Genomic DNA, 20,492 nt, shown 5'->3' on the forward strand with positions numbered 1-20,492 from the left:
GCGATTTTGCACGGCAAGAAACAACAGAAAATGTAAATCAACTAGTGAGAGAGCTGCTTTGTGATTTCTCTGGATATTAGACATGGCAAAGTTATTCACACTTTCTAATTAGCACCGGAGGAAGTATTTTTCCTAGTCAATTTCAAAGCGTTATTTGGATAATTATACATTTCGGTATTATGATGACCTAAATATTTGCCTTGAGCTTTGACAGATTCGGCGATGACTCAAAGTCGGATAACAGATAACGGGACTGTGTAATGTTTCAAAGATGAGATATTATCGTCATAATATGTGGCCTAAACGGTTAATGCCCCATAAGCTCTGTTTGTCGAACTGTTACACAAAGGAGTGGGTAGTAAACTCTTCTGGGATCTGCTAAGGATCTGATTTGTAAAAGAATAAATGCCCACCTGTGATGAAGTAGTTCACTTGTTTGTTGATGTCCTCCGAATCAGCGTCCGTGGTGCTCAGGATAGCAATGACCCCACTAGGTGGAGGGTCATCCTCACTAACTGTGCCCTTGTAGATCTCTGCAGTGAAGCGTGGTGGGTTGTCATTCACATCAGCAACGGTTACCTCCACTTTGGTGCCAGTTACATGCTGGACTCTGTCTCCTTGGTCTGTGGCTAGGATGGCAACTGTATATTTGTTCATCTTCTCACGGTCCAGCTCTTTCAAGGTGGTCATCCATCCAGTTTCACTATTGATAGCAAACAGCTCGGATATCTCCCGTGAGGTCTGCGTGGGGTCAAGGCTGTAAACTACTTGGCCATTGGTGCCAGAGTCTTGGTCAGTGGCTTTGACTTGAATCAACGGTGTGCCACTTGGAAGGTTTTCCACGATGACGGCTTCGTAAGGGTCTGACTCAAAGACAGGCGTGTTGTCATTAAGGTCTTTCACCTGGATGTTTACATGTACAGACGCCACTATCTCAAAGTTCTCATGTTTGCTCTGGGCTAGCAGTGTGAGCTGGTACCATTTGGTAGTCTCATGGTCAAGGCTTTTCTCAAGCTTCAAGGCCCCGGTGTCTCTGTCTAGAACAAAAACCTCATCCTCATTGCTCTCAGGAGTGTTACCTTTCACAAGGCTGTAAACCACTGGCTGTTCACTCTCTGCCTGGATGACATCAATCTCTGTGCCAATGGGCAGGTCTTCAGCAATTGTGAAACGGTAATGTGGTTCAACAAATTTGGGAACTGGTACCTCTGGGGCGACAATCCTAATATAAACCTGTACAACAGAATGTTTAGATGGATTCCCAGCATCTTTTGCCCTCACAAAGAATGCATAGAGTTCATTTTCAAGTCCAATGAGGCTCTCTTTAGTAGCAATGACCCCAGAGGTGGGGTGGATTTCAAAGTTCTCCTCCACATTTTCAACATCTGCTTCGATTGCATATGTTATGTCAGCATTGCTTCCCTCATCCATGTCTGAAGCAGCAATTTTGACCACAGAGGTTCCTCTTGGCACATCTGATGCGATAGTGGCTTTGTACTCAACGGCCCTGAATTGTGGGGCATTGTCATTGACATCTGTTAGAATGACATTGATAATACAAAAGCCTACTTTTCCACCACCATCTTTTGCCACGAGAGAAATAGGAATGACTTTCTCAATGGAATTCTCACGATCAAGGCTCTCTAGTGAGAAGATCTCTCCATTTTCATTGACTGAGAACTTGTCTTTTGCAAAGTCATTGACAATGCGGTATGTTAGCTCCCCATAAGTGCCTTCATCATCATCTGTTGCTTTTGCTTCTGCTACCAAGGTACCAACAGGTGAGTTCTCAACAAGCTCTACCACGTAGTCCACCTGAGGGAAGGTGGGGTTGTGGAAGTTGGCACCGATGACTGTCACGTTGACAAGGGCTGAGCTTCTGAATACACCATCTGACACTGATATATTGAGATTGTACAGTGGCTGCATATGTGGCCTTCGGTGGTTGGAAATGACAATGGCGCCTGTGTTTTTGTCCATGGCAAAGTTCTGATCCTCATTGCCAGACATGATGGAGAACTCCAACTTATCTTCATCTGAGCTGTCGGCATCAGATGCATGGACTTGCGTGATGAAGTGACCACGAGGGGCTAACTCGCTGACCGTTGTTTCGTACACATTCTGTGTAAATATCGGAGCATTGTCATTCAGGTCAGTAACGTCAATCGTCACAGTGACATCACTCGAGAGGGCTGGAACGCCACTATCCACAACACGAACCCGCAAATGATGTTGCTGGGTTTCTTCGTGATCAAGCTCTTGAGCTGTCCAGATTATGCCTGTGTCTCGGTCAATGCTGAAGTAATCTGAACTCCTCTCCTTTTCCTCAACCAACAGAAAGAAGACTTCTTTGTTGTTACCGGTATCAAAATCTTGGGCACCAACTTGCAAGACTGGTGTGCCAATGACACAGGCCTCAGAAATACTGGTGTTGTAGGTCTTTGAGAGGAACATAGGAGCGTTATCATTCACATCTTCCAGTATGATGTCAACAAACACTTCAGAGTGTGCTCCAGTTAGAGAGTCCGTGGCTCTTACACTTAACTTATAGGCAGGATGTGCCTCGAAGTCTAGACGTTGAATCACATGTATAACACCTGTGTTAAAATCAATTGAAAACTGTTTTAAGGGGTCTCCCTCAGAGATGGTGTACACTATACGAGGGCCTTCTGAGTCATTGGCCTGAACATGAACCACAGGTGTGTGTAACTGGATGTTTTCCGGGATTTCAATACTATAGAAAGGCTTCTCAAACACAGGCATTGCTTTGTTCACCACCGTTATGGGCACTTGTACTTCCGCCGAGAGTGCTGGGTCCCCACTATCTTGGGCTACAACAGTGACTACAAAGTCTGTGTTAAGTGACTCTTTCTCAAACTTCTTTTTGAGTGAAATATCGCCAGAAGAGCTGATTTGGAAGTGCTCCTGGTGGTCCTTCAGGTGATAGTAGATATCTGCATTCAGACCCATGTCTTTGTCCACTGCTGTGACCTGTCGGATGACCTGGCCTTCCTCGGCATCCATTTGGACCAGGGCATGATAGGGAAGGTTCACAAACATGGGTTTGTTGTCATTCACATCTCCCACTGTCATAGTTACCAGAACATGGGCCCCCTCTTCACGTTGGTCCTCTCTGGTGACCTCAACAACAATATCAAATGTGTCCTGTGCCTCGCGATCAAATGGAATTCCAGTGGTGGAGACTACTCCAGAGGTGCGGCTGATTTCAAACCTCTTGTCAGGGTTCAGAATTTTGTAAAACAAGGGCTCATTCACCTGGTTCCCAACAGCAGCAATGACTGCTAGTGTTTTCTTCTCAGATGAGTTCTCTGGAACATAGGCTCTGTAGGACTCCCTGGTGAACTTCAGCCTGCTCTCCTTGTTTTCCTTTACATTTATCTTCACTGTGGCAATGTTGGCAAATCTTCCATCTGAAACCCTAACTTTCAGTTCGTACCTGCTTCTCAATTGTGTGACATTCTGAATGGAGATTATGCCGTTGATCGGATCCATTTTGAATTTATCCCCAATGTTACCCTCAGAGATGGAGAAAAGGAGTTTGGAGTTTGGCCCAGAGTCTTCATCTGTAGCATTGACTTTGATGACCTGTACACCTTTGTATGTTGGCACTATCACAGTTGTCTCATACAGTTCCTGGCTGAAAAGTGGCGAGCAGTCATTGACATCAATGACTTCAACGGTCACATTGGCTGCCATCTCAGCAAACAGGCGTGGCATTCCAAGGTCATGGACCTGGACTGTGAAGTGGAAACTACTCCTCTGTTCATAATCCAATGCCGTTGTGGATCGAATAGCTCCTGTGCTGGAGTCAATGGCAAAATAGTTATGAGCAAATGGTTCCACAATCTGATAGATCAGCATGGCGTTGCGGTCACAATCAGCATCAGAGGCACGGATGACCAAGGGTTTGTTCTCATGGGTCAAAACAACACTGTTGATGGAGGCGGACTCACTGATCATGCCTATGAACTCTCTCTGGAGAAAGATGGGGGCATTATCGTTCTCATCCTTTATATGAATCAGCAGTGTTGTGTTGCTGGCCAGACCAGCCATGTTAGTGCCTTGTATGATAAGCTTGTATTCAGCGGTGGTCTCATAGTCCAAAGCTCTCTGGGTCACAACCACTCCAGAGTTTGGGTTTATGTCAAATGCGCTGTTGATATTGCCACCTTTTATCTGATAGAAAAGAGACGATTGGCTGATGGCTGTGATCAAGCTCACGAAAGTTCCAGGATGGGCTGATTCGCTGACCTCTGCAGAAAACTCCTTTTCAGTGAACCTGGGCGCTGCATTGTCAGAAACTGTTACCACAATGTGTACAGTGGCTGTAGTTGACATTGGAGATATTCCTTTATCAGACGCCTTTATAGTGAGTTCAAATAGGTTCTTGCTTCTTCGATCAAGTTCTTTGGCTACTGTAATTGTCCCCAGGACAGGATCAATTGCAAATGAGTTTGCAACATTTCCTGTTGGAAAAATAAGAAAATAAGCAATAAATATTTATTTTTGTGGTTGCTTTGAAAGTGATTTTCAATCTGCAATATGTGCCTCACAATTAATGCATAGCAAAGCTATAAGGTAAGGACACCACTCTTTCAGTCATATTTCTTTCTGAGAAAGCGGTGGCAATTGATAAGGATTTGTAAAAACGGTGTATATTCAAGTCGGATTTAAGGTAAATATATATATATATATTTTTTTTACCCCTTCAGCGCATTAGATAATCAGCAGTGCTGCTCATTATTCCAAGCCAGTCATCCCATGCCTTCAATTTGGCTCACAGCAAAGCAAGTTATAATTCAATTACCTTGAGTCATCTCAACAATGTGAAATATGTATGTCTTGAAACAAAGGGCCCAGCTAATAGCTGCATATATCTGCCTTCCATAACACGGCTTATTGGCAGTGAAAACAATGGTGGGAAATTGTTAGGGGGATCAGCTAGCCTCCCACGTATTTGCAGATCCTCTGACTGACAAAGTTCTCAACATTACTCCTACTCTTTGTAAAGTATGCCATTCATGATCAAGACCCAGTGGGCAGCAGAACTCAAGATGACTCATACATTTTTCACAAGCTGATTTGATTTGCATTATTTTACAATGAAAGCACTTGCTATGAATATTTCACCGACAGTGCTAGGGAAATTATAGCTGTTAAGAATGAGTGACACAGCGCCTTGGGTGGCATTTACCTGATTCAATACTGTAGACAATCTCTGCATTCTGGCCCTGGTCCTTGTCCAGAGCTGTGACCTGGAGCACAGCTGAGCCTATGGCAGCAGACTCAAACACGCGGCCAGAGTAAGGTGAGCCTATGAACCAGGGAGCATTGTCGTTGGTGTCCTCGATATTGACAATAACACGAACCAGGTTCCTCTTGACTGGGATGTCCTGGTCTCGCACCTAGGAGAGAGTCAATTGGAAAGGAGAGAAGCAGAGGAAGAGAGTGGTGGAAGACAAACAGGGAGGGAGACAGAAAAGTGCATTTTAGAACTAACATAATACAACAAACTGTTCACACTTTGAAAAGTAAACTCAACATAACTCAATGGATGCTTAATTTCCCAACCAAGACACCAATTAAACAATGAATTCGGACAGGAGTGGTTCCTGATGAGCACGATATAACTGGTCACAAATGACAAATGGGTTCTAAAAGGGAATGATTAATTAATGCATAATGATGCCCACATATTTTATTGGCTTAAAATGTGTCAAATGTTTGCTTGCTTGCTTGCTTGTGTTGCTTGCAAAAAGTGCTCATCACTGTGACAAAACACTGTAAGCCATAGTGATATATAATATTTTCATACGCTTGTATCTTGTATCTTTCTTTCTGTTCTTGATTTTTACTGTGTGCAAATAGATAAATAAAAAATAAAACATATGATTAATGCTTTAATTTGATCCTGTTTGGGATTACATTCTTTAAATTTCTCATTTCCTTAATGGGAAATTATAAATTTAAAGAATATCCAATAAAAGCCACTTTAAACAAATCACTTATTGAATGAAACAATGATCTTATAGCTTTGTCAAGATAAATGGGAGATTTTGTGGCTCGCGCACAGTACAAGCTGATGAAAAAGAGTCCTGTAACTAGTAGTAATAATTCAAATCAAATTCATTCAAATCCTACGGAGAATACCAGTCAAACTAAAGCTCCATGCAAATACAACCTGTCATCACCGAGCATATCATCACTGATCCATACCATGACAGTGAGGATGTGGCGATGCATGGTCTCATGGTCCAGCCTCTCAGCTGTGTACAGAGCACCTGTTCCCGGGTCTAGGCGGAACTTCCTCAGGCTGAATGGATCGGTGCTGCTCAAGAGTGTGAAGGTCAGCTTGTTCTTCTCGTCTTCGTCAACAGCGCGGACCTGCAGGACTTCCGTCTCGGCCGGGGTGTCTTCTGGAACGTTCACCTCGTACCTGGGCTGGGAGAACTGTGGCCGGTGGTTGTTGGTGTCGATCACACGGATAAGCACCTATCAGGGTCATAAAAGGAAATGATATATACGGTGTCGATAATGGGATAATTGGATGGTTTAATCAGTCAAACAAAATCTTATGTTACGGGGTACCTGTGAATATTTCTTTCATAAAAGCATGCAGCGGGTAATCCTAAAGGACCATGCATACAAATGTGGGCTAGTAGTGAGTCTTTCTTAATGACAAAATGTTTTAACAGGAGAGGGAATCAATGGAAAGTAAATCCATATGTTGCAAAGAGATCAAGAGTCAATCACATTAAACCCGCAGCAAAGCATCGAATTGCAAAAAAAGACGAGCGAATTATCCTTTTATCTTTATGGACCTCCCTCAAAAAGCCACTCGCTCTAAAGTTTCCACGCCACTTCTCCAACACTCTTCAGTAATACGCAGTGCTGTGCAGATATAGAGCAGATCAATACATATAATGGCAAAAAGCAATATTTTAACCACATGGTCACTTGCCACTGCGAACAAACGAAAGCAAGAAATCAATACTGGATGCCCCTAATGCATCCAGACGAAATGAGAGCTACGTAATGACTGTGAAAGAGTAGATGATTCAATTACAAATGTGTTTGATAAACAGGACAGTAAGCTGTGAAATGTGAAAAGTGAAAAGGGCTATTCAATGGATACACGCTTCAAAACATCAACTAATGTAATAATAGTTCAGAAAAAGTCATTTGTTACTGGGATAATTATGCATCATGTTTGAGTTTTAGGGCATTGCTGATGGAATATACTGCTAATGTATTCACAAACACTTCAATAAGACACGCATTTTAAGAGAAATACAACTGGACCACTCAGACTCTACAGTAAATCCACGGCACAATTTTCATGGGATATGTGTCTCTTGCCTTGGACAGCAAAAAGGTGAGCAAAAACTGCACTCACTGCAACTCAACCCCCCCCCCCCCCCCCCCCCAACCACCACACACACACACACACACACACGCACACACACAACAATGAATCTAACGTCCCCAAACTGTAAAATTCCACTGGGGGCATGTTTTATCAACACCAGCCACTTGTCTAGTGGATTTCCGACAGAGGATTATGGAGCGCTGCTGGAATGCCATCTCTGCTTCCCAGACCGGTGAGGGGCTTCTACCATGGCCAAACATGGGGAACAAAAGGATCAGCTCAGATTAGACACCTGCATACCAGACACCAGGGGGCGATGTCCTACAGGGGGATAGACAAAGCATAGGCTGCAATAGTGAAGGGAGCTAAGGCCTAGAATTAAGTCATTTTTTGGGGCAAGGTCACTTTGGCCTTCGATAAATACATATTTGTTGGGGCATCGCGGCCAAAAGGTAGGGCACCAAGGCCAACACCAAGGGTTATTAAAATCAGTCATTTCTCGTTGATCAAATAAAAGACCTGATAGAGAGAATGAAGTGCTGCAGTGTGATACCGCACACTGTACAGTAAGATGGCTCAGGCTGCAAAGTGAATATGCAACTTTATTTTAAGGGCACAACGGCCAGTTCAGAACAGGGCAAACAGGGCATGCCAAACTGGCCGTGTGGGTAGAAGGGGCATAACAGCCACTCTCCGGGGCATCCATGGCACTGGGTTTTTGGCCTTATTGGTAAAATTCCCTAGTCAAGAAAGAGTTGACCAGCTGACCAGTGTTCATCAAATCCCTTCAGATATCACACCCGTTTCTGTCTGTTTGTCCGGCGCTGTTAGCCTATTTCAGAGACAAATATAGACTCGACCCGACAGGGCTGATAACATTTACAATCTGTTGTGCACTGTGATGTTGGCAAAGCTAGTCAGGCTCACAGATGCCTTCTTGCAGGGGGGTTAGGACTACACGCTAAGCTATCTGTCGGGTTAGAAGCTGGCAGTTTGCCACTAGTCATGTGACACGTCGTGAGCCACGCAACGCCATCGCTAATCAAGAAGCCCTAATGTATGTTAAGAGATCTGGTGTAATGTGAAGCCTGAAGAGGTGTGTGAATGCAGGCCCGTGGAATGTGTTGAGGATACCCTCCACAATGTACCTCATTCCAGCCATCTCTTCTTATGTCCTGCCAGACATATAGCACAGGGTCCCTGAGGCCATACAATCCCCCTTCACACACACGCACACACACACACACACACACACACACGCACGCACACACGCACGCACGCACGCACGCACACACACACACACACACATGCACAAATGGGCACAAATAGACACAAAAGCATGCACTTCCACACACACAAAGAGGCTGGCCAATGTGTCTCAATCTGGCCAGCTTCAGATAACATGCCTTATGTAAAGTGAGCCATTCACAAGGTGGCAAGAGCTGTGATCATGCTGTCAAGAAGCAGAACCTGGGTGGAACCTGGCCACTAGCATCCACAACCATCCACAATGTATCCACAACCATCCACAATGTATCCACAACCATCCACAATGTATCCACAACCATCCACAATGTACAGTTTCATGTGGTTTAGAAAGCACACAAAAGGATACTCTGCCCCCGCCTCCACACCCCATGTGCACACACAAACACACCGCCCCCTTTGCAACGAGGCTCTAGAGTCTACAGCACTTCAAAGGAACTTTGCCCCCAAACATCACAACGAAGCAAGATCATGCCTGACTACAGGAGAGACGCTGGTGCAGAAGAAAAGAGTCTGTAGTCTTTGTAGAGACGTTCCTCTGGGAAGGACCGGGGAGGAACCAACCAGATCAGGACTGAGACACACAGACGTGACAGTTGAGCCGTTTTCACACATGCCTACAGGAACATTGCCTGTAAATCAATATCGGCCATTTCCCGGAATTTCCCTTCACACTTGAGGGCTCACATGTGTGAATATAGCAGCGAAATTGCCTGTATTTGAGGGGGGGGGGCACTGCAGAGCGGGTGGGGAGTGACGTGTGCACTTGGATGGGGAATCCTCCTTATTTTGGGGGTCGGCAAAACTCAGATGGTGAAATAAGTTTGCTTGTCACACAATAAATCACACTCGTTTGACTTAAGAGGGCATGTATGTTGTATCCTTCACATTCGCTAACCAGTCTTTGAACTGAAATCTTTGAAGAAGTAGGGATCCCTGTCGGAGAGAAATAGCCTGTCTGGTTCGATGTTTATCCGTTCACCTGCGTCGCGTTGAAGCACTTTTTATAGACTTGCTTCATTTGATGTGTCCGGGGGGCTTGCCTTCGCTGTCAGCAACGTAAGCAAAATACTTCCACATTTCGCATTGTGCATTTGCTTTCTCAACAAGCGTTGGGCGGCTTGCAAGACTCAAGCCGCTGCCATTTTCGCTGTCTGTGTCCCTGTCGGGCTGGACTGAAGGACTCTGGCCAGAGTGCGAGCAGAGAGGGGAAGGGGGGGGGGAGCACGGCCACACATGAAGCAGCCACATACCGCTCTTCTGACAACCTACAAACTGGTGAAATGTCCGCGATGACGGGGTCGCGCTTATACCGGAAAACAACTTTCACACATGATGGCATTAGACCGCTTTCCGGTCATTTACCGGTAAAAAGCGCATGTGTGAAAACGGCTATGGAGAGACTGAAGGGAAACATGCTGGGAGGGTGACATGAGAGAGGGAAGGGCGAGAGAGACGGAGAGAAACAGAAACTAAAGGGAAGGCTAAGGGAGATGGTCAAAATTCAAGAAATCAAGAAAAGAGGTGACTGAGAACAAAATACACGAGTCTGCGAGGAGACCCGTTAGCTTTTACAGAGGGCAGGACATTGTGTGGAGTATGAGTTTGATGTATAAGTTAGCCAGGGAAAGAAAGTGAGAGACAGAGACAGAGAGAAAGTCATTGTTATTTGGACTGATATTAGATGAGGAACAGGAGGGCAGGAACAGATTGTGGGCAGAACAGCGTGAGGTACTCCTGTAGGGCCAAAGGGAGGATGTCATGGAAGTGGAGCTGGGGGAAGGGAGTCCGGGCTGCGTGCCGAGCCCGCCTCGCTCGCTGGCCCGGCTCCTGGCTATGAGGTGCCCATGCTGGAATGCTGCACCCCTTGCCTGCATCAGCTGATCCTTCAGAGACGCCTTCATGGAGTTACAACGCTCCTATGGAAGGCAGACCAAAAGAATGGCCGACTGTGTTTCCATAGACCACCCACAGACGAAGAGCCCCACACTGACGGCACCAACAGTCACAGCAAGGTAAGAAAGCCATACTGGACATGAGTAAGCCCCACACTGACGGCACCAACAGTCGCAGCAAGGTAAGCCATACTGGACAATGAGTAAGCGTTGGCAAAATAGCTTTCTTGATTTTATTTTTGTCGCTGAGGTTGAAAAGAGCTAACCTGACGCTGCCAGATGGATGGTTTATCTCCACATTACGTTTCAATAAACGTAGTCGATCTGGGAATGCAGTAACCCGACCCGCTGACGGAGGCGGGCACTTTTTCCAAGCTACTTGGCAGGTGATTGGATGACCCATCTGTCTATCACCACTGGTGCGTGTTAACTTCAACCAATCAGATCGCCATGCCTCTGACGTCACGTTTGCGACTGGTAGTCTATCATTGATTGAGTCCTCACCGTCCTCATCGTCGTAAAGTCGCCTTCGAAGCATGATGTTAGATTATAACGAACTAGTTGTGTGGCTTAGCCTTCCCAAATGTTGAGGGTCGTTTTTTAGAATTTAATACATGGGAATTGGGAACGTTACATTCAATTTCATTCAGACTGCCTGTCACTTCCGCGGCGGCAGCCATGTTGATGAATGAAAAGAACTACAAAGACCATGTACCCACTACTTGCCCAGACGAGCCTAAGCCCGCCTAAGGCTGCCGCTGATTCGTCGAGCCGGCCATGGTTCGGCCAATCATCTTAACTGCCTGTGCATGACAAGACGGATTACGTCGAGAGAATCTCTTTTGATCTGGCGAGGTTATCCATCTTGCAAGCAAGGTTAGAAAAGAGCACAGGTGATGGAGAAGGAAACCAGGTTTACGCTGAAAATAAAATGTTGGATTTGGTTTAAAGAAACACCTTTCTGTGTGTTGTCCAAAACAGGGACACGTGGGAGGGTTGGCGGTGCCCGCTCGCCTCCCCTCCCTGTGCTGTGTCGTGCGTAGGTAAGCATGCCCCCCCTGCCAGGTGGCAGGCGCTGGGCACAGGCAGGACACTGGCACTAAGTACAGTACATGGACATGTTCCCCAAGTGGGATTAACAGACCCACTACCCGCACAGGTCCAGTGTTCTTGTTTGCGCTTGATTCTACCCAAACAGAATCATCATAATCCTCACATGCCTGGCCAGAAAATGTGTGGAGCTTTTTGGAAAATGGAGAGGGGGGAATTCAGAAAGAAAGAAAATGAGGGAGAGAAGGAGAGAGAGAGAAAACAAAAAGAAAAAAAACATTCCAAAGAGAGAGAGAGAAAATAGGCCAGCCCCGTCTGGCAGCACAGCTTCCACATGACTTTGATTTGAAGAATAGATACTGTAAGTCCAAGTTTGAGCTTTCACGAGGTGCACTGTATGTGTGTGATTGGTGCACTGTATGTGTGTGTGATTGGGTAGATCGACTTGTCAATTAAATTCTGTGACTTGTCTTACATAAACAGCATACCCCCAGCACCCCACCCACCAAAAAAAAAATAAAGAAAAATCAGTTCTTTGCATATATGGCACAGGGACAATCTGTGTGTTCTAAATCAATCTCAGCCTGGCTTGGGGAAACAAATCAAAACTTTTCCTCCACTGGTCAGCCTTTAGGGCAATAAAAATACGCTATCCTGATTAAAGACCTAACCGTTCACAGATGACGAGGTGCACAGCATCTGCTCAATGAAAGCACCAGCTACCTGAGCGCATACTGTCATTGTTCAACGACGTAGTCAGAGGTGAACTAATCAGTGACCCGGACGCTCGGGATGGTCCTATTTCCTGTCAAGGATACCAGATTGAAATCAGTCAAAGGCTGATGAAATATCCGTTTCTCTCAACCACTTGGAGCTATTATCACTGGCATTCACGCACAGCCCACTGCTCCGCCGTTGTAAACGGATGAAATTAAGCCATTCAATTAGAACCCCGTTAATCTAATTCTAAACAAACCAATGTGTTAGCCTACGCATTCCAAACAAGCTGAAAATCCTTCAATCAAACATATTTGGCTTTCGCACCGTTTGAACATTGCTCGTGTGGCCTGCTTGCAATGAATGGGGGTGGGGGGGGGGGGGGGGGGGGAATAGGAGAAGTAATTCCATGTGTGAATCTGTGAATGATCATTCTCTCTCTCTCTCTCTCTCTCTCTCTCTCTCTCTCCAATGATTTAAGATAGGTCAGAGGTCTGACGCAATTCAAATATTTGACTTCTGGATTTGTGGGAAAATGTTATTTCCTAAAAGGGAGGTCAAGTACATAGGACAACCAAAAACGTATTCAATGCTACCAGCAGATAACCACGTCAATGTGTATCGTTTCCTCTCCTTTGGAGGTGGAGGTGTATAGGCTGGCTTTTACTCTATTTGCTCATAAGTTTACAAACGTGCCATAAACATGCATGTATGAACACTGAAAATGCAGTTAGACGATGCACATAAAGGCGCACGCACGCACGCACGCACGCACGCACGCACGCACGCACGCACGCACACACACACACACACACACACACAGGAAGGTGATACATGTGGATATTTCAAGGGGCCTGTAACTGATTTCCTGTGATGACTGAAGGGACCCAACAAAAGCCTTCCTGATAATGAGCACGGACATAAAAGAAATGGCGTGTGCCTTTGAACCCGCTTCGATGCAATCGCTAATTGTGTTATTTCATCATCTGGACATAAATTCCTGTGGTCAAAATATGCAGAGGGGAAAAACATGGCAGATGTTGATATTTAGACCTTTTTTGAATAGGCTAACCTTTGAACATGATTAATTTATTTTCTTTAAATGCCACTGCATGCCTTACTCTTGAGAGGCTTTTAAGAATGAATCTGTTGCCGGGGAAACATCTCACGGCAGATAGTGGAGAGAAGGGATGGTGGCTCCAACAATAGGTACACTGTGAGTGTTTTGAAGGTTCTCCACTGCACTGAGGACGCACTGCTCATTCTCCACTGCACTGAGGACGCACTGCTCAATAGGTACACTGTGGGTGTTTTGAAGGTTCTCCACTGCACTGAGGACTAGGGCTGTGCCGATTCACTTATCTCCCGATTCGATACTATCACGATACTTTGGTGCCGATTCGATATATATTGCGATTCACGATTATTGCGATTCTACGATTATTGCGATTCGATATTACGATTTATTGCGATTTTTGTTTATTTTTTTCTTTTATTTTTTCAGTTTGTTTGCTTTTTTACACTAGATTAGAACATGGGAAAAGTTGAATCATACACTAGAGACTGTATATTATATATCATGAGTAGGGCTGGGCGATATAGTTAAAAACAGGGGCGGACTGGGATCATAATTCAGGCCGGGCATTAGATACCAAGCAGGCCAGGCCGATATGGGCCAACGCGCGTGAAATTTGGGCCGTTTGAAGCCAGATTTGGGTCCAATTTTACAATGAGATGCACCCACTTTAACCCTGAAGTGTAATTATTACTTCAGACTAACTAATAAAGTAATAAAACCACTAGTAAACCAGTAGGCGGCGCCTGGCCTGCTGTTCAGTGAGTGGCCTGACTGCAAGCACCCAAAAAAAAAAAAAAAAAAAAAAATTTTTTTTTTTTTTTTTTTTTTTTTTTTAATTTGCGATTATCGATTCTGGAATAAAAGATCGATCCAAAAAATCGTGACATTAAAAATCGCGATACTTAGGTGAATCGATTTTTTCCCCCACCCCTACTGAGGACGCACTGCTCAATAGGTACAATGTGAGTGTTTTGAAGGTTCTCCACTGCACTGAGGATGCACTGCTCAATAGGTACACTGTGAGTGTTTTGAAGGTTCTCCACTGCACCGAGGATGCACTGCTCAATAGGTACACTGTGAGTGTTTTGAAGGTTCTCCACTGCACTGAGGACGCACTGCTCAATAGGTACACTGTGAGCATTTTGAAGGTTCTCCACTGCACTGAGGACGCACTGCTCAATAGGTACACTGTGAGTGTTTTGAAGGTTCTCCACTGCACTGAGGACGCACTGCTCAATAGGTACACTGTGGGTGTTTTGAAGGTTCTCCACTGCACTGAGGATGCACTGCTCAATAGGTACACTGTGAGTGTTTTGAAGGTTCTCCACTGCACTGAGGACGCACTGCTCAATAGGTACACTGTGAGTGTTTTGAAGGTTCTCCACTGCACTGAGGACGCACTGCTCAATAGGTACACTGTGAGTGTTTTGAAGGTTCTCCACTGCACTGAGGATGCACTGCTCAATAGGTACACTGTGAGTGTTTTGAAGGTTCTCCACTGCACTGAGGATGCACTGCTCAATAGGTACACTGTGAGCGTTTTGAAGGTTCTCCACTGCACTGAGGACGCACTGCTCAATAGGTACACTGTGAGTGTTTTGAAGGTTCTCCACTGCACTGAGGATGCACTGCTCAATAGGTACACTGTGAGCGTTTTGAAGGTTCTCCACTGCACTGAGGATGCACTGCTTCCTGTAAAATGCCAATGAAGGCGGAGCTTCAGCCAAGGCTCAGTGGAACACAGCAACACAATGATGAAAGGCCTTATTCATAGGCAGTGACAACAAATCGATTAATCTCCAGCAATAGTTCTCTGAAGCCCTTTGAGGACAAAGGACAAAATGTTTTGAATAATGGCATCCCATATGACCCAGGCTACCATTACAGATAGGGATTACCGAGCAGATGTATTAGAAGTTCAAAAGAAGCTCATGGACAATACATGACAATCTGAACCAAAACCAAAGACAACCTACATTTGCATAAAAGCTTTTATCACTGCAGTTCATCCCTGCTATCGGTCCTATATGATACATATTGTAAGTATTGAACTGGTTTTGAGTCGAGCATATCTCGAGTGAAGTTCTTACGCAATGCTCTTTGATCAAAATGGTGAAAGAAAAGCTGCACATACCATGTGACAGAGCAGCTTGCTTTACTGGAAATAAAAGGCATCGTATTTCTCCTGCATAAAAGTATATCGGATATGCTTGCACTGTACATGTACTGTATATGCGTGTCATTTGGTTTATGCTATTAAGCTCACCACTCGGAAAAGAGTGGAGTATTCTGTGTCTCAATGGGAAAGGAAAGGAGAAGGCTCAGAGAGGTTCAGAGAGAAGGCACATGGGAGGGGGTGGGTATGGGTGTGGGTGTGGGGACTAAAGAATGCACACTTTAAAAAGAGCTGTGGCTAGACGGCACCAGGCCGCCTCTCGCCCTGCCTTGAGGATGAGACAATGGAAGATTCCTGCATGGAGCTCGCTGCCAAAGGGGAAAAAAAAAGGTATTCTAACTGCTCTAAGATGGCAGAGAACAGAAGAGGAGGATCGCTGCTGACTGCTAATAACACGGTTTGAAGCCTGGTTCAAAAACCAGTCTCAATCAAAGCAAATTCACCCCCCCTGCAAACGGAATTGAAAGCACAAGAGAGCACGCTGTAGAATGTTTTTATAGCTCGCCGAAGATGTACCTTAAGCTTAAGAATTAATTCAAATTCAAATCTGTCTTCAGATCTACCAAGCTGATCCACGGAGCTGGAGAGAGCATTGGACTAAATGGAAATGCAACAGCAACTATCATCTTAATACTTCCCCTACATATTTTACCATAATATCATATATCATAATATGAAGGGAAAGTATTAGTTTAAAATCAACTATATTAAGTTTCATTTAAACTAATACTTCCCCTACATATTTGATCTTATAGTTTAATTTCAACTGACGTGTTACTTGCCTCCATTTTTTCCAAGCAACAGATGCATTATGTGGTCAGACAGTCAAACAGTGGACATGTAATGAGAACTCATCTTGATGCACTGTGGACTTCCGGGTCACCGCGAGAAGAACATTCACCGGTCAGTTTTGTACATCTGTGCTTTGCTCATGATTTGTTGCCGCCCCTTCTGCCATATATTACCCATGAGGAGAAACAGAAGCATGACAACTCCCTCATCAGCTTCCGACCGTTTCATTAGTGTTTCAATTACCTGGGTGCTGACAGTCCGTGTCCCGTCCGAGGCTTCCACCGTCAGGTTGTAATTTGATTTCTGCTCGGCGTCCAGGGGCCGCGCCACAATCAAGGTTCCACTGGCCTTGCCCACGTCAAAGCGGCTGTCATAATTACCACCTGTGGATCCCCACAAACAGGAGATTAGTGACACGTCATCACCTGCTTAACTGCACACAGCAAGCTGGGCCAACACTGAACGGGGGCACTGAGGAGGATCTACAACAAACATCAACTTTTTCCTATATTAATACACTAATGATTAGGGATGCACGATATATCGTCAAATAATATCAGTATCGGCTGATGTTAGTCATTTTTTAACATATCGGCATCGGTCCGATGTTGCAATGTTAATATGGGTTATCGGTATCAGCCAAAAATTTAATATTGACAGGAAACAATACGGTAAAGCTATGATTTAGAGGCTTTCCAAATGTTTTCGAAATAAAGAAATGCATTACTTTTTCAAATTCACAGTGTTTACACGTGTTTTTCAGTATGTACAAAATGTTATTATCATAGAAATTTGTTTTTATACAGATCATATCAATATCGGTAAATATCGGCTATCGGCCATAACAGTAATGTTAATATCGGTTATCGGCATCGGCCAAAATTGTCATATCGGTGCATCCCTACTAATGATGATGTCATTAACTGTTGGTATAGATTTGCTGTTCACGTAAACAATATCCACAAAATAGCCTTTACATGCAAAACGAAAACTCAACGCAATATACGATATACTAAAATTCACCACACAAGGCTACAACACAACACACAACTGTGCATATAAAAACAAGCAGTAAGTCATATAGAGGGGAGGGGAGGGGAGGAGTTTGTCTTGGTCAAATGACCTCTGGAGATTTTTTATCAGGTCACATTTGAAAGAAGAACACACAAATCATAATGTGGCGTAACATCAATCCAAGATGGCATATCACAACTCAACCACACGTCACAGGCAGCAGCAACAGACAATGTAAGACGATCTCTTAGTACAGGAGATCCCAGCAGCTACCTTCTGCTGTACAGTTGTGGTCACAAGTCATCTGAAGGATGTAAAACATCTGAGTATCCTCTATGCCGTCTTGCAAAAATCCAACCAAACAGAACATTCCAGAGGAAAAGACGGAAGAGTAGCAGAGAAAAAGGAGAGAAGAAAAGAGATCAGTGTCAGTCAGAAATTGATTAGAGGAAGGAAAGAGAGGGTGGGAGGGAGAGAGGCAGATCACGCGTTCATTATTCATCTGTGAGGTTAAACCAAACACATTCAAGAAGAGAAGAATTAAGTTCACACACTTTTGAAAAAGACAGTTGCTAGTTTTGAGTTCAATTAGTGAGGAAATACCTATCCCGGCGCACTCACACACACGCACAAAACTCATCAGTGTTAGCCCTGATGAGCCCTGATGCCGCCTATACAACATTTCTTTGACAGAATATCCCCATGCATGCAAGGAGGAAATGACTGGGATGCACATGAAGGAAGGAAGCAATACCTGTGATTTCAAACCACACGGGGACATCAGAGGACTCGGTGGCGATGACGCCCACCATGTGCGCCACGGGGTCACTTTCCATGACGGAGAAGGAGAAGGGGGGCTCCTCGAAGAGCAGAGGAGCCGCGTCTGCTGGCACCTCCGGTTTGGGAATCCACTCGATATGCAGACGGCAAGTGGAGGACTTCTGAGGACGGCCGTTGTCCACGGCTTTAATCTGAGAGAGAGAGACACACGGAGCACCAAAGACCGTGTTACACATGATTCCCTCAGTCCCACGGCCCACGCACACTTATGGCTGTGAAATAATTAGCAGTTTATTTAAATGAGCTCTCAGCTCTCTGGCTGAACATCTACCTTAATCTCGTCAATGGTAAATACAACAGTAAAGTTACTTTAGGCTATTTTGCTGCTGCAAATGTTAGCAAATGAACAGTCAATGTATCTTATTACATATTACATGCAGTACATACATGCACACATACATGCATAGAAGCACTGTTTGATTGCAATATGGCAAAGTTTGTGTTGTCTTTAAAATGGTTTAGTAACATTGAACTTGGCCTGTATATATAGCACTTCCTGGTAATAACACGGATAGGGATGATAACACAGACATGTGGGGGGCACGGTGGCGCAGTGGTAGCGTTCTTGCCTCACACTCGCGCCTCACAGCAAAAAGATCCTGCATTCGATTCTCGCCTGGGACGCTGTTGGCACTGGGGGGTATGTCTCCCCGTGCCTTCCCGGGCCTAGTGCCCAGGTGTGATCTGGTGAAAAGGGCCATTCTGTGTGGAGTTTGCATGTTCTCCCCGTGCTCCCCTGTGGTTTCCTCCATATAACATCAATATGGACCCCCACACTAAAAACATGCAGAAGATCGTCGTCTGACCAGCGGTGGTTGGAAGAAGTTGGTCCCCGGGGCGGCGCTCCACTGCAGCTGCCCACCACTCCTGGCCAGCCCGTGGAGGAGGACGACCCAGGATGGGGAAAAACGTGACGAATTTCACGGCACCTCTAAGCATGACAGTGTGTGTGTGCACGCATCGGTGCGTTGTGAGAAATAAAGACATGGGTTTAGCCGTCCTGGACCTTTAAAATAACAGACGTGAGTTGTTGAGTTGATTTTCTCAAGTGCTGTGCAGCGCAGATATAAAGAAGTGAAGTGGTTCATCCATGATTGACCGAGCCAGATTTGACTCTGGTTGAGCATGTAAAATAATATATGTATAATAATAATATAATATGTAAAATGGCAAACATAGTGGCTAAGTGTAAAAAAAAAGAGAGACAGTGATAATGATGAAATCATGATGGGTTACTTTGAACCTGTGAACTTGTGTCTGTGTGTGTGGGTGCTGAAATTTGTTCCTGAAATTTGAAGTACGGTAGATGTTAATGTTGCTGCAAGTATTTGGATAGAATTTTGGACGCGTGGTATCCAATGAACCGTTGATTTACCGTATATAGTCTTACCACTATTTAATGCACCTGCCTTTTTACACAAAATCAGAGAAAGAGAGGTGCTGAAAATTATGAGTGGATGAGGGGAAAACAAGAGCAAATCAGTGAATGGAGACCTGAAAATTAGTTTTTCCCTAACAGCCAGACGGACAATCTGCCTGCGATTAGATACTCACTGTAAGAATGTCATATTCTCTAGCAGAGGAGAACTTCTTGGAGGACACCAGGCCAGTTTTGGGTTCGATGAAGAACTTGCCGTGGTCGTCTCCCTCCTCGATGCTGTAAGAGATCTCGGCATTAGGTCCATCGTCACGATCAGATGCAATGACTCGGTACACCGGGTCTCTCTTCAGGGCCCTCTCCTTCTCCGGCTTCTCCCGCTCCGGGAGCTTGATCTTGTAGATCTTCTCCAGGAACAGGGGCCTGTTGTCGTTCTCATCTAGGACTTTGATGATGACGCGGACAGTGGTGGATTTAGCAGGGACTCCATGGTCGGTGACTGTGATCTGGGATGAGGAGGTAAAGAGGTACAACAGACCTGATATCACTACCAAGAAACAACAACAAAAAAGTCTGTATCACTGGTCCAATATGATTTTTTTTTTATCCCACCGTGCCCCCGCCCGGTTTTCTCCCCAATTCTACTTGACCGAGTCCCCCTGCTGTCCCAATCGTTGCTCCACCCCCTCTGCTGAACTGGGGGAGTTGTAGACTATGACATGTTTCCTCCGATACGATACATGATACATGTACAGCTGCTTCTTTTCACCTGACAGCGAGGAGTTTCAAGTAGCACGTAGGAGGATCGCGCTCTTTGCCCCAGTTCCCCATTCCCCAGAACAGGCGCCCCGACCGACCAGAGGAGGCACTAGTGCAGCGACCAGGACCAATACCCT

At 45.1% G+C, this 20,492-nt stretch overlaps 1 protein-coding gene across 4 annotated transcripts in view; it reads right to left on the reverse strand.

The window, feature by feature from the left end:
* The window catches only part of fat1a (FAT atypical cadherin 1a), a gene marked incomplete at its 5' end in the record, with an annotated part of 91,748 nt that overhangs the window by 27,418 nt on the left and 43,838 nt on the right, over positions 1-20,492 (reverse strand). For all 4 annotated transcript variants that reach the window (XM_083656195.1, XM_083656194.1, XM_083656193.1 and 1 more), the window contains 6 exons: positions 414-4,487; positions 5,216-5,426; positions 6,238-6,513; positions 16,608-16,747; positions 18,133-18,349; positions 19,773-20,102. In XM_083656195.1, coding sequence (XP_083512321.1) covers positions 414-4,487; positions 5,216-5,426; positions 6,238-6,513; positions 16,608-16,747; positions 18,133-18,349; positions 19,773-20,102 — 5,248 coding nt within the window. The remainder of the gene's footprint in view (positions 1-413; positions 4,488-5,215; positions 5,427-6,237; positions 6,514-16,607; positions 16,748-18,132; positions 18,350-19,772; positions 20,103-20,492) is intronic.

Source organism: Poromitra crassiceps (genome assembly GCF_964638095.1).
Source record: "Poromitra crassiceps genome assembly, chromosome: 19".
Taxonomy (NCBI): domain Eukaryota; kingdom Metazoa; phylum Chordata; class Actinopteri; order Beryciformes; family Melamphaidae; genus Poromitra; species Poromitra crassiceps.